At 34.8% G+C, this 15,959-nt stretch overlaps 1 protein-coding gene across 7 annotated transcripts in view; it reads left to right on the top strand.

The window, feature by feature from the left end:
* Positions 1 to 15,959, top strand: part of LPGAT1 (lysophosphatidylglycerol acyltransferase 1) — an 84,729-nt gene that overhangs the window by 29,780 nt on the left and 38,990 nt on the right. For all 7 annotated transcript variants that reach the window (XM_036912475.2, XM_057507993.1, XM_036912473.2 and 4 more), the window contains 3 exons: positions 1,837 to 1,955; positions 7,217 to 7,312; positions 10,223 to 10,496. In XM_036912475.2, the coding sequence (XP_036768370.2) occupies positions 1,837 to 1,955; positions 7,217 to 7,312; positions 10,223 to 10,496 (489 nt within the window). The remainder of the gene's footprint in view (positions 1 to 1,836; positions 1,956 to 7,216; positions 7,313 to 10,222; positions 10,497 to 15,959) is intronic.

Genomic DNA, 15,959 nt, shown 5'->3' with positions numbered 1-15,959 from the left:
TGTAGAACTTTGTCACACTGCAAAACCAAAACTCTGTACTAATGCAGCAGCAGCCTCCCATTCCCCCCACTGGCGACCACCATTTTTCCAGTTTCTGTGGATTTGAGCTTGTCTCCCAGTTCAGTTGTTTTCATCTTTGTACTTACAAGGATTGCCAAAACAAATAGCCTTGCGTGGGTGTTATTTAGCACATAAATAAGTGCATCTGTAAGAGATTCCTGGAAGTGGAATTTTTGGGTAGAAAGATTTTCATATTTCTTGCTTTTGATATATAGTGCCAAGTTGACTTCCAAAACTATTATACCAATTCATATTCCCCGTAGCCATGTATGATAGAAAAGCTGTTTAAATATGTCTAGGTAGCTAGTCAGCTAAAGAGAATTGGGAGCTTGGGAAAGGAAAGGCCCCTGTGAAGGGAAGTTGGGATTGCTGCATTTGTCAAGGGGTGGGGCTCCCCCAGGGTTCTTCTAGCTCATAAGGAACCTCTGATAGCCCTTTATGTGGTTTCCATGCTGCATTCACTTAAAAATCGTAAAATAAATTTTTTTCCCATATAGTGTAAGCTATTTGAGTATTAGTAATAACATCTGATAGATTGCAAAGTGATTTGCAAGTAGGCACCACAACTTAGTATGTTCAGCCCAGCTGAAAATTCCCTTAACAAAATTTAAAGATCTGTAAAGTGAATGAATCAGTGCCTTGAACTGAACTCTTCCAAAAAACTTAAATGGGTTTTAACTGAAAAAAAAAAATTAGCAGAACCCATTTCTCAGATGAGCTCTTATGAGGAGCCTCAGTATGTTAGGGTATAAATGAAGGGTGACTGGGGAAGGAGGTAGACAGGGAGAGGGGTGGCAGGTGGGTTCTGGCCTCCCCATCCCTAGTTTATCCAGAACTTACCACACACTGGTGGCTCAACTTCTTTCCTCACAGCAATGAGATGAATGAACACTAATATATAATCAGCCTCTAGTAATTCATGCCAGACATTTGAGGAACCCTAGAAGCTTCTTTGTAGAATCCTGATGTTAAAACTGATGTACAATTTTATTTTTCAATAAGGTAAATTTACTATAAAATTTGCATTAACTGTATGGAGAAATCAATGTTTTCCCTAGAGTATGCATACATGAAGGTTTTGGTGCAATAACTTAACATACGGAGATTTTTAACAAATGTAACATCATTATTAGTTTTCTTACTTTAAAATGAGAGTACTTATATATTTTTGTAATGTTTTCATATTTTATTGTAAAGTAGAACTTGAAGGGCTCTGGGAACTGTCTCCCATGGAGATGAATATTAATAATTTAGAATTCATTTCCCCAGACTTCTTTCAGTGTATTAAATTGCATATAAGTTTATTCCTTTTTTAAAAAGTTGGAACCATACTATATACACTGTTTTATGATTTGCTATTTACTTGGTAACAAGTCCTTTTTGGGTTAGTGTACAAAGATACCCTACATTCTTTTAATGGATTTATACTTTCCCATTTTATCATACATTTCTTATCCATTCTCTCTTGGTGAACAGTTAACTTCCAATAAACATCCTTTATCATATATTCTTGCCTATTTGGACAAATATTTCTGTAGGATAAATTCTAAGAAAGTTCTACATCAGAGGTATTACTTACTAAATTTTAATGGAAATTTTGGGGCTCTAATAAAGTGTTCTATCAATGTCCTGATTTTTATAGAAAGTAAACTTACTTCTAAACTTTCCAGAAATTTTAGCTAGGTGCTATATCATTGTTAATTACACCAGTTTTTCTAATACATGGCTTCTAGAAATGGAAAAATCTTTAAAGTGACAGCTTTTTCATTCTTACAGTGATGGAATGGGGGGAAGATATTAAAGCAATTTCAAAAGATGAAGCAGTGATGCTGGTGAATCATCAGGCGACAGGAGATGTGTGTACTCTGATGATGTGTCTCCAAGACAAAGGACTGGTAAGCCATCCTGAGGCAGCAGTGGACAGCAGCAAGGCGGGATTGACAGAGAATCAATCAGTATTTTACTATGTTTTGGATCAGAGGCTTAGACTTTAATATGTAGACTTTCCTGGAAAATTTAGAAAATTTTAACAAGAAAAACTTACATAATTCTAAGTTACTCTATGAGAGGAATTTAGACACGTAAAAATAATTGGGATAATGTGAATGATACCTCTATAAACTTAAAAAAAATAACTGAAATGAAAACATAGTTAACGTGGTTCAAATTGGGGGCTGTCTTGATGGTGAAGTGGTGGATTGCCAGTTTGAGAACTACAGACACAAAAGGCAGTATTGCTCAGGATAGGAGAGTAAAATTGATCAGTGAATTAGGTGATTGTGGGGATCTTTAGCTAGAATAAAGTAAGTTAAATAATATTTTGTATTTCATTTACAAAGCAAATTGAAAGGAAAGCTATTTAGTATTACTAAGGCTGTGTTTGAACTGTTGATTTCACATTGTTTATATTGATTACTAAAATGTATTTATCAATTGGATAGGTTTAAAATTAATATAGTCTTATGCTTTAAAAGAATTAATTGCCTTAGGAGAAGTTAAAGAGGTTATATGCATAGAAAACTAAATAAATAGAAAGTGTGTAAAATTAATGGAGTTAATAGTTGACCTAATAGCAAAACAAATGAACAGGTCTTTCTTAAGTACTTGATGTTCATGGGCAGCATCTATAAATGTAGAACACCGTCTATAAGAGATGCTTTTGAAAGAGCTACCAGTTCTGTAGCAGGTGAAGGGACGGTATAGCAAACAATAGTTAATTGCAGAGTAAGGCATATTTGGTGGAAGGTGAGCTCAGCCTATACTGGATGATATGGAAAACTTGATGGAGGGGAGAGGACATAAACTTGGCCTTGAAGAGTGAGAATAATTTAGTACGGCAGAGTGGTGAAGCAAGGACCTTTGTCCTTAGTAACAGTCTTGGCCAAGACACCAACGAAGAATAAGCCTGGTGTGTTTAGGTTCTAGAGATCTGGACTCAGTAGGTTAGGTTGGGGTCAGAAAATGGGGGGAGAGTAAAGGTACATATGTTTGTTTATTGTGAAATATGTTTATCTGGAAGACAGAGGCATAATCTTGCTGGAATGTAGAATAAATTCAATTCTTTCTTATGTTCAGAATCTTGAATTGTTAAAATACCACTGCATAGATATATTTTGCACTTAAAATAATATTTATTACCTGTCTCCTAAATTTATGATGTTAAAAATTTCTGAAAACTAGTTTACTTGGTTTGTATCAAAGAGAATCCCCAATTAATAAACATTTATATTCTTCCTGATATTCTTCATACATTTACAGTGATTATTCTGAGGGTCTGTAGTGTCCATAATTGGTTTTTGAGTATCAAAGAATGATTAAAATGATCAGTATAAATATGCCTAATTTTATTACTTTAATTCCAGTATGGCATAGATTACAACTGTACTAACTAGAATATGAGGTAATCTGAAATCCCCCAATATGTGGACAAAAGAATATTTGGTTTGAATTTTCAGTCATAATATAAGTTGGTCACAGCGATAGTAATACAGCACGGAGAGGATAATCAGTGATTCTGTAACATCTTCCTATGTTGAGAGATAGTAACTGTACTAGTGGGGGTGAGGATTTAATAATATGGGTAACTGTTGAACCACTATGTTGTATACTTGAAATTAATAGAAGATTGTATATCAATGATACTTCAATTTAAAAAAAAAGAATAAGATATTTGGTTTGTTCATTTGCTTTTGTAAAAAGATTTCTGTTAGTTAGTCTAAGGTTCACTTTTCTGTCCAGAGTAATTTTGTTTTTATGTTCAGAATTTTATGTTCAGAACTAACCAATTTTTTTATTATTATTTGATATTACCAAATAATTTGAAATCTTGAAGAATTTTTTATCTTCTGTCATAAAAGAGTTATTGAGAAATATAAAGCTGGAAGCATTATAATCTCTACCTCTTGCCTAATAAATATAGTACAATTTTAATTTGTATTTACAAGTAAGAATGTTAATTTGGTTTATTGCACACTCCATGGGCACATTCAAAGATAGAATGCTAGTGCTAAACTGTGGGCCAGTTAAAACATGTTACTTTAATGATGATGTGAGCATAACATAGCTTTTTGAATTCAGAAGACTACTTTTAGCACTTGGCAGTGCCTCTCAGTGGGGGCCCCATTGGCACTTCGGTAGGACAGCGCTGTTGTCCTGACCTGTCCTGGGCATTGCTGGATGATTTCCAATCCTGGCTACTACCCAGTAAATTCTAGTAGCATTCCCTACTCATTGTGACAACCAAAATCGTCCTTAGAAATTTCTAGAGGAGAAACATTGACTTCACTATAGTTTCAGAAGGATATAAAGAAGGAGTCATTCACGTAAGCCTCTTTACATGTTTTGATAGGTAGAAAATCTGCTTTCAGATAAATAATAATTGATGTAGACCTATTTGTCTCTTGAAAATACCTAACAAAGTTCTGAGTGAAATGCCTATGGAACACTGACAGTGTTGCTTTAGTAAGTATCTGTCAAGTGAGGAGTCTTTCCCTTTCATGGCATTTGATGAAAAAACTGAATTTTTATTTGCCAAAAGAAAGATTAGATAAACATTTATTGACTTGTAACATTTCTCCTAAAATAAGTTAGAATTATCCATGCAAGTCTCAGAAGATAGGTTGACTGTCTTGTTAAATTTATTTGTTTTAGGTGACCCTTCTAACTGAAGAGGTAAATACATTATAAAAGTAAGGTCAAACATCCTACCTAATTACAACCCTTAAATAGAATTCGTGCCACATGTCGAATTTACCGAGTATCATAATTCTTCCAAGTGGTAAAGACACCTCAAGACAAATTCTGGGCATAGAAGCCACAGGGCATAAATATGCAAAGAAGTAAAAAGCTAACCTTTTCAAACAATAAGGCTTCTTTCTCACTTACCAACTTAACATTTCCCTGTATGGCCCTGGAAGATGACTGGTTAGCCAGAGACGGGTAAGATTCCTCAAAGGAGGAACAACCTAAGACAGGCACAGTCGCAGGGGGGTCATCAGGTGAGAAATTGGGGATCAACAGAGGTGAGGCTTAGAACCTCACCCCCCCTGTTCTGAGAGAAATTTTCTGCATACGTGGATGTTTTATTGCCCTTGTCTAGCTTGGATTAACACATAGTCTACAGGCACACACCTGATCATCTACATTTGCTCTCTTACAACACTAAACTGTGTTTTCTACCTTTGTCTCGTATCTACCTACCACTTCAGCATTTTATTAAAAATAGTAATAATAAAGAGAGAAATGTGGTATCCACATATAAATCAAGTATAAAAATCAAATGAATATTCATATTTGAACTGACTGTTTATAGTTCATAATGCATGAACAGAACCGAAAGTTTCTGTGATGACTGCCCTTGTACTGTTCACCATGTAACTTATTCACTATGTAAGAATTTGTACTCCATGTAAGAACTTGTTCGTTATGCTTCAGAAGATTGGAGACTGACGAAAATTAGGCTTGGGGTGGATTAATGATTGTGCATTGAGCATTGACCCCCCCTATACAGAATTTTATTGTTGTTAACAACCATTTGATCAATAAATATGAGAGATGCCCTCACAAAAAAAAATATATATATATATATATGTGTGTGTGTGTGTATATATATATATATATATATATATATATATATATATATATAAATACACTTCCAATTATAAAATAAGTAACTGGGATGTAATGTATAGCATAAGGAATATAGTCAAAATATTGTAACAACTTGGTATGGTGATAGCTGGTACCTAGAATTATCATGTATATAAATGTTGAATCACTGTGTTCTACACCTGAAACTAATGTAATACTGTGTGTCAACTACCCTTCAATAAAAAATAATTATCCAGGAAAAAAAAAAAAAAAGTAAGGTCAAACAGAAAAGTTAGTTAATTTAGTATTGATATTTTAAACCCAGAGACCAATAAATTATAGCTAAACTCATACTATGTATAAAGCTCAAACTTTTTTTATGTGTGTGTGTTTATAATTTTTTTTTTATTAAAGTATCATTGATACACAATCTTATGTTGGTTTCAAATATACAACACCATGGTTCCGCAGTTGCCCATATTATTAAATCCTCACCCCTCCTACTGCAGTTACTATCTATTAGCATAGTAAGATGTTACAAAATCATTGACTATATTCTCCATTTTGTACTACCATCCTGGTGACCAATTTATATTGTGACTGCAAATTATTATGCCCCTTTCTCCCCTTCACACTCCTGCTCGACCCACACCAGCCCTTCCCCCTTGGTAATCACTAGTCCATTCTTGGTGTCTATGAAGCTCAAAAGTTTTGTAGGTTGAATCCGCTCATTTTTGTTTTGCTCCTTGGAGCATTTTTCAATAAATTCCATTTAGTTCAAATCTCAATTTACTTAAACAAAGTAGTCATCATCACAAAGCAAAGCAAGACTGAAATACGAGATGTTGGTGATTATTTTCTTCTGGATAAATTGAGCTGGGGAAATCAACTCTTCACTGGACATGTATTTTAAAAAGTGATCTAATATAGTAAAGATTATGCTGTAGGAATCATGTAACTGAACTATTTAGTGATAGTAAAAAAATTTAAGGTATAAACTTTAATATGTTAATATGTTATTTGTGGGCTTTTATAATGCTTTTGTAAAAGCAGCATGTTTAGACCTCTGTTTGAAATTTGCTTGGAATAAAGTCTTCTCCTTTAGATATGAATGAGTATTTTAATTAAGCTTATAGCCTTCATTTGATAACTGTAACCATATTTTATCATATTCTTTGAAAATAATTTTACAAGTTATATAATAATTACAGAGACTTTATTTAGAATGGAACAAATTTGAAATCATTAAGTGAAATATATATATGTGTGTGTGTGTGTATATATATATATAATATATATATACATATGTGTGTGTGTATGTGTATGTATCTGTGACTTAGGATTTTAAGACTTGGAATCAAGATCTATTAGTTTTCATGATAAAAATGATGAAGGCAGTAAAAGTAAACTTTATAAAGGTGCTTTATTCAAAGACATAACACCAGATTTAAGATATTTAGGTTAATTAAGTAGCTTAGATTATATTTAAAACTTAGAGACTTGGCTAGACTGTAGTCAGGTTTCTTCTATCCAACATTTAATTGTTTCTTGCTTTTAAATGTTTTAGGTTGTTGCTCAAATGATGTGGTTGATGGATCATATTTTTAAATACACAAACTTTGGAATTGTTTCTCTAATTCATGGAGACTTCTTTATAAGACAGGTAAGTAATGAGCACTTTTTCCCACAGTGACAGCCTGATCAGATGGATTCTTTATTGTAACAAGAGGTTTAATAAACCTGTTTATAACAGGTAGAGCCAGTTCTAGTAGGTCAGGGGCCATCTTCCTCTGAGTCTTTATTCCCTAAAACATTTATCTCAATCTGAATTTAAGTATGCATAAGCATTAAAATGCTAATACTGTAAATATTCTAATATCTACCCTCCTCCTCCCATCTAAACAGTACAATGTTTAGTAAACACCAAGCACATGCCATATTCTCAGCTCTTCAGCTTCTTAGCTATGTGAATTGGGCACGTTATTTAAACTCTTTAAGTTTCCTCATTTTTCAGATGAGAATAATAGGTACTCACTTTGTGTTCTAAGGGCTTTTGTGGGGATTAAATGAAGCAATACATGTTCAGCACTCAGTGCAGTGCCTGCTGCCTTTGTCATCATTTTTATCATGATTACCACTATGATGATCTTTATTTTCACTATTATTTTTATTTACAAGTCACTATTACATGATATAGAAGGACTCTATATGAGCATTAGGGAGATTATTAAATAAATAAAAGAAAATATTTTGGGAATTCATAGTAGGAAAAGTGAATACACCAGATTTCTGTGAAACCTGAAAAACTTTAGGGATGAAATTTGGCATAAATCTAAAGAATCAGTGTTGGTTTAATAGAAAATGTGGATTGAGAATGGGTCCCAAGAATTAGGAATAGTTTCATGTAGGAAAAATAATTATACCCTGTTGTCAAGTCAGCACTACATTACGGTATTTCCATGGTATGGCTACTATTACATGCTTTGTTTTCTAAAAAATGGATAACTGAAATATGCTATGCAAGAGTTTTTATGTATGGCAATGCCACATTTATCTGGAACTTATATATTTAGCAACTTCAACTTGGATTCTGCAGTATACCTGCACATTAATCAGTACTTAATGAATAACTGATGAATCTAATTAAGCCTCTTCTGAGAACCACAAATTCAGAAGTAAACTGGAAATGTGTAGGAAAACTTCTAAGCTCAGTGAAAATAGGTGTCACAAAATACTTTACCTCAGATAGTTTTATGTACAAAACATATTGTTGTTTTTCACATGCTGTGTGATTATCTAGTTTCTTCTGGTAACATCCTTGGTTATTCTGAGCAGAGATGAATAAAAGCATGCACTGGACCCTCAGAAGGAAGGGGCAGTGGGGACTGGCCACAGGCTAAGACAAAATAAACAGTGATCAGAACAGTTAAACAAAGAACCTAGCCTAATATCTAAGAGTATCACTGGAGGGGAAGATAGTAGAACCAACAATTGAAGCTTATTTGCTGTCTGGAGGAGAAAGCTAACTAAGCACCTTACATAATGCATCTGAAGAAATTTTTGGATTTATAGTGTTTTGTTAACAGGTGACCCTCATTATAATCCTCAGGCATCAAGACGAGGCCAAATTATCAGTGCACTTTGAGGGGATAAAAATAGAAAATAATGTGTTCCTTTTTACATTGTAAAGTTTTTTCATACTTAAAGACTGTATTTCAAAATATTGGAGAGATTTGCAAATTCATTTCTAAAGAGCATGTTTTTCCCCCTGATATATAGTAATAAAAATCTATAACATGGGGAGAAAGAAAGGAAAAATTATTAATGTTAAGGAAAATCTCTTGTGACTTTGCTACTGTGCAGTTTTGATAAAATAGTTCCAAGAATGTTAAAAATATTTTGCACCTAGTCTTGGGAATTTAATAAGCAAATAAAGCTTAATCATAATCTATTCAATTCGGAAAAGTAGCTAGGAAAATGTCTTAGTTGTTTTGCATTTGGAATAGTTTAACGACTGGGAGAAAGCATACAAAGTATTTTGGGGAGCTTCTGTAATTGTGTTGGCTGGAAAACCATTAGCAAATGGGTCATACCAAAAAGAGGAATCTTTGTGACACTGAATTGTGGGTTTGGGGCTCCCCTACACATTTTTCTAGATTCTCTTTTCAGGCTCCAAGTCCTCCTCTTGCCTCTCTTTCAGCCCATCAGAATGTCCTGTTAGCTTTACTTTCAGATTTTTTACCCTGAATGTATCCACTGCTCATCAATGTGCTATAGTCCAACCTCACCAAACTCCCTTGTCTGAACTACTGCATAGCTACTGTGGTCTTTTCATCACTGGAGCCAGCAGATCTCTAAAAAATGTAAATCAGGTCACAACACTCCCTTGTTTCAAAACTATTTAAGGACTTCCCATCCCAAACTACTTACCAGGCTCAAGGCCCTGATCTCCTCTCTGCAATTTCCTCTCCTCCCAATGTCTTCCTCGTTCATCACGCTGCAGCCACACTGGCCTTGATACTGGTCTTTGAACACGCCAAGTTTATTCCCACCTGAGGGCCTTGGTCCTTTGTGTTCTCATCACCTGGAAGACTCTGTCTGCCTCTCCTGTTCACAGGGCTTCTTCCTCCACGACCAGTTCTTTGCTCAGATTTTACCTCCTCAGAGCTGCTTTCCTGACCCTGTTGGCCCTCTCTGTCCTCTTACTCTTCCTAACACTTATGACCAGTTGAATTACACTCCTGTTTCCTGTCTCCCCCTCAACTCAGTAAGCTCCCAGAGGGTCTCTTTCTTACTTCTCTGTCTCCTTTGTGTAGGGCAGTGTCTCACAGGTAGTAGGCACTCAGTAAAGAGTCAATGAATTGGAGCAATTTTTTTCTTTAGAAAGAGGGTTTATTAATATTCTAGTAACTTCTTTTTATGCTATGGTCAAAAGGGGAGGTAAGTAAAGAAAAATCAATATTGCAGTCTATAATTGGGATTTACTTTAGAAGCTATTATTTCTGTTTAAATTTTAAAGCATCTTAATTTCAAATGTACCCATACTTACTATATATGTGTGTCTACCTTCTAGGGAAAATCTCATCGTGACCAACAACTGCTGCTTCTCAAGAAACATCTAGAAAATAATTACAGGAGCAGAGATAGAAAATGGATTGTTTTATTTCCAGAAGGGGGCTTCCTCAGGAAGAGGAGAGAAACAAGTCAGGCATTTGCCAAGAGAAACAACTTGCCATTTCTTACACATGTCACTCTGCCGAGGGTCGGGGCAACAAATATTATTCTGAGTGCACTTGTAGCACGACAAGAAAATGGAAGTCTAGCAGGTGGAGATGCTAAAGAATCAGGTATGATGGTTTTTCTCTTTTGTTGGAATTAAGGATTTTCAGGAGTTTCAGGAGATAACATTGATTTTTTTTATATTTATAATTTTGTCCAATATAAATAATAGGAAAAATATGAAAATATAATTTTTTAATGTTTTCATTTATTAAAATAGTCCATTCTTACAATAATTTGTTCAACTAATAAGAAATGAATAAAGTCAAAGATGCCTTTCCCTTACCCTACCTATTCTTACTCTGTTGCTACAGTAAACATCCCTGTAAATATCTTGACATATTTGTGGAAATATGTCTGGTATAGATTCCAAGAAGTGGAATTACTAGGTTAGAAGATACAGGAATAGAAATGACTAATTTGAAAAGCTAATAATAGATATATAAATGTAAATAGTAATGACATATAGTGTGTTTGTCATTTATCAAATTTAGAAAGTTTTGTTAGTGTTTACTACAGAGAATGAGTTGAATGCAGTTTGACAGTATTTATTAAGAGCCTTAAAATGTTGATAAATGACTCAGTTATTCCACTCAAATAATAACTTATCAAAAGGAAATAATCTGAAATACTGTCAAAGAAGTTTATCACAGCATTATTTCCAATAGCAAAAAAATGGAAATAGCCAGAAGGGAGAATAGATAAGTAATTATCAAATATCCATCCAACAGAATACAATACAGCCATTACAAATGGTGTTTATGGGGAGTTTTATTGGCTTGGAAAATGCTTTTGCTCTAAAATGTTAATGAAATGGGAGGAACATACAACTCTTATGAAAACAATATAAGCTCAGATTTATAAACAGTAAGACAGTAGAAAATGAGTGAATAATCCAAAATGTTAGCAGTGATTGCTTATCTGAGTTGTAACAAAATGTTTTTTCTCCCATTTTTTCATATTTTTCTGAATTAAAAAAAAATAATGAATAGGTATTTTATCTACGGCCAGGAAAAAGTAAACTATACTCAAAGATGCAACTATCTTTGAGATAGCCTGGTGAATTATGAAGATTTGCAGAAAATATTTGTGCCAATAGCATGAAAACTGTTTTGAACAGGTTTATCTAAGACTGTGAAAGTTTGGTGATAAATGATAAATTAGAAAGCTGAACGCCATCAGTAGATGAGTGGATAAAGAAGATGTGGTACATATACACAATGGAATATTATTCAGCCATAAGAAGAAAACGAATCCTACTATTTGCAACAACATGGATGGAGCTAGAGGGTATTTTGCTCAGTGAAATAAGCAGGATGGAGAAAGACAAGTACCAAATGATTTCACTCATCTGTGGAGTATACGAGCAAAGCAAAAACTGAAGGAACAAAACAACAGTAGAATCACAGAATCCAAGAGTGGACTAACAGTTACCAAAGGGAAAGGGACTGGGGAGGATGGGTGGGAAGGGAGGGAGAAGGAGAAAAAAAAAGGAGCATTACGATTAGCACACACAATGTGGGGGGGGGCACGGGGAGGGCCGTACAACACAGAGAAGACAAGTAGTGATTCTACAGCATCTTACTACGCTGATGGACAGTGACTGTAATGGGGTTTGTGAGGGGGACTTGGTAAAGGGGGGACCCTAGTAAACATAATGTTCTTCATGTAATTGTAGATTAATGATACCAAAATAAAAATTTTTTTAAAAAGCTGAAATATTAACTTACTAAGCCTACCCTATTTCCATAATAGCAGTTTGGTATTTCTTTTCATTTTCTTTAGATAAAAAGAGAAACTGAAGGGATTGTTCCTTAAAGTGTGTGTTGCTGAATAGCTCTTAGGATCAGCCAGAGAAATAATACCTGTGAGATTGCCCTGAGTCTCCCTTTCAGTTGTTTTATCTAAGCAGCTACTTGGCAGTTGGCTCCCATAATCTTTCATCATATATTAAAAAGACAAATTGAAAGAGTCTTTTTGTAAAAAAGGAGAGTTCAGAATAGCTTCACTGCTGGAGAAACACTGTGTCCATGTCAGCCAAGCCAAAGCTTGAAGGCGCAGGTCTTCCAAGGGAGATGAGTCGCCCTTGGTAGTAAGAACTGCTCTTTTAAACCATTTCACCATCAGACCCTGTGGCCAGATCTCAGAGGTAGGGACAGTCTCATACTGATTACATGAGAGTGAAGAAAAATGTTTTTTTTCTTTTGGGGAGAAACCATTTCTGTCTATAACCAAAGCAAAGTAGTTTATTATTTATCTTAGTTAAAATTTTTGTTATAGCTCTTCAGGAAAAATCCTAAAACTTGTTGTATACCTTAAAACTTAGGGTACATTTATATTTTACCATTTTCTTCTCTGCTTTTTGGTGTTGTGTGTTTTATTTTCTTCAGTGTTCATGATTCATAATTTAATGTTTTATTCCATATGAATACAAACCATGCCTTCATGTCTCTTTTAATATGTGATCCATACACATATCAAAATTAAGTTGTATTTCATTAACTTACAAAGGATTAGTATTTTTGTTTATTGTATGATTTAATAATAGGTATTAATAGATATTAAGATGCACTCTGGTGATATTTTTCCCAACCATTTCACTATAAAAATTTTCAAACATATGTAAAAGTTGAAAAAACTTTAGTTAATATCCACGAGCTGACCTAGTAGGTTCTAAATGTTTTACTGTATTTGCTCTATCATCTCTCTCTCCATCCTTCTATCTATCTATTAGTCCATCTTAGTTTTTTGGTTTTTTTAAAAATACATCTCAGAGTAAGTTGCAGACATCAGTATACTCCACCCTAAATATTTCAGCACTTGCATCACTGGTAGCATGTTAAAATGTGTTTCTTTACAAAACTCTGTTCCTTTGGCAATCAGTAATTTTAAAATTTATTTCTTTTTTCTTATTTCATTTATGGGTATATATTCCCCTTCAGAGTGTTGTCTAAAATGTTCATAGAACTTAAGGCCAGTTTCTAATTATTTGACATAAAAAAGTAAAATACCATTGATTCGTAATGCACATTTGGACTTGTGTTTGAAAATTAATTTTATTTAATTTTATTATTATTTTTTTTTGTAGGTAATTATTTTTTATTGAAGGGTAGTTGACACACAGTATTACATTACGTTAGTTTCAGGTGTACAACACAGTGATTCAACATTTATATACATGATAATTCTAGGTACCAGCTATCACCGTACCAAGTTGTTACAATATTTTGACTATATTCCTTATGCTATACATTACATCCCGGTTACTTATTTATTTTACAATTGGAAGTGTATACTTTTTTTTTTTTTTTTGTGAGGGCATCTCTCATATTTATTGATCAAATGGTTGTTAACAACAATAAAATTCTGTCTAGGGGAGTCAATGCTCAATGCACAATCACTAATCCACCCCAAGCCTAATTTTCGTCAGTCTCCAATCTTCTGAAACATAACAAACAAGTTCTTACATGGAGAACAAATTCTTACATAGTGAATAAGTTACATGGTGAACAGTACAAGGGCAGTCATCACAGAAACTTTCGGTTCTGTTCATGCATTATGAACTATAAACAGTCAGTTCAAATATGAATACTCATTTGATTTTTATACTTGATTTATATGTGGATACCACATTTCTCTCTTTATTATTATTATTTTTAATAAAATGCTGAAGTGGTAGGTAGATACAAGATAAAGGTAGAAAACGTAGTTTAGTGCTGTAAGAGAGCAAATGTAGATGCTCAGGTGTGTGCCTGTAGACTATGTGTTAATCCAAGCTAGACAAGGGCAATAGAACATCCACGTATGCAGAAGATTTCTCTCAGAACAGGGGGGGTGAGGTTCTAAGCCTCACCTCTGTTGATCCCCAATTTCTCACCTGATGACCCCCCTGCGACTGTGCCTGTCTTAGGTTGTTCCTCCCTTGAGGAATCTTACCCATCTCTGGCTAACCAGTCATCTTCCGGGGCCATACAGGGAAATGTAAAGTTGGTAAGTGAGAGAGAAGCCTTATTGTTTGAAATGGTTAGCTTTTTACTTCTTTGCATATTTATGCCCTGTAGCTTCTATGCCCAGCATTTGTCTTGAGGTATCTTTACCACTTGGAAGAATTATGATACTTGGTAAATTTGATATGAGGCACGAATTCTATTTAAGGGTTGTAATTAGGAAGGAAGAAGAAAAGCTATAGAAGTAGCAGGCGGCAGAAAACATGGGAAGATTGATTATTTCTTTGACATATCTTCTTGTAGAGTAACTTCAGCATGTATAGGTTTTAAGCTACTACTTAAATTGCGCACACACATTAACATAATAGGAGTATAGTTACATAACCAAAGCATACCTGTAATTACCAGCCATCTCCAGTGAAATCAAGAAAACCAGTTAGGCACCTTAGGCATTTGTGAAAACTTATCTATGATATGGTGGATATTGTCCAACTGAACTTGAACAGTCTGAGAAATCAGACAAATTAAAACAACCCATTCCTGGGGAATGTTCACATCCCTTATGTTCTTTTAACAGTAAATAGTCTGTAGTTGTAAGATTTTGGAGCGCTACAATTTGCACTTCTCCTAATTCTTGATTGAGTTCCAACAGTATAGATCCAGTCAAATTTGTTGTTTTACTGTATGCACAGGCCAGCTTAGATATCTCCTTCCTCACTCCCATGGCAAGTCCAGGAACTGGTGGGATGAGTGCATCTACAGCTGTAGCAGTGCGTGGATCTTTGTTGGGGTTTTTTGATGATCATCTTCTGGCATGAGTCTTCCAGAGAGTGCAGATGTTGGAAGTTCTTTTTCATATCGTATCTTTAGTTCATTTTCGGGGTAGCCCAGTTAGGCTTTGATCCTCTGTATAAACACAAACAGACCCTTTGCCTACACTTTTATATGCCCTTTATACTCTTGTGTAGAACTCATTGGAGGTTACCACACAGGAACTGCCCTTTTTTTTTTTTTTTTGCTATCACTAATCTACACTTACATGACGAATATTATGTTTACTAGGCTCTCCCCTATACCAGGTCCCCCCTATAAACCCCTTTACTGTCACTGTCCATCAGCATAGCAAAATGTTGTAGAATCACTACTTGCCTTCTCTGTGTTGTACAGCCCTCCCTTTTCTCCTACCCCCCCATGCATGCTAATCTTAATACCCCCCTACTTCTCCCGCCCCTTATCCCTCCCTGCCTACCCATCCTCCCCAGTCCCTTTCCCTTTGGTACCTGTTAGTCCATTCTTGAGTTCTGTGATTCTGCTGCTGTTTTGTTCCTTCAGTTTTTCCTTTGTTCTTATATTCCACAGATAAGTGAAATCATTTGGTATTTCTCTTTCTCCGCTTGGCTTGTTTCACTGAGCATAATACCCTCCAGCTCCATCCATGTTGCTGCAAATAGTTGGATTTGCCGTTTTCTTATGGCTGAGTAGTATTCCATTGTGTATATGTACCACATCTTCTTTATCCATTCATCTATCGATGGACATTTAGGTTGCTTCCAATTCTTGGCTATTGTAAATAGTGCTGCGATA

Source organism: Manis pentadactyla, chromosome 9 (assembly GCF_030020395.1).
Source record: "Manis pentadactyla isolate mManPen7 chromosome 9, mManPen7.hap1, whole genome shotgun sequence".
NCBI lineage: Eukaryota > Metazoa > Chordata > Mammalia > Pholidota > Manidae > Manis > Manis pentadactyla.
This window is presented reverse-complemented; position numbering and strand designations above follow the sequence as displayed.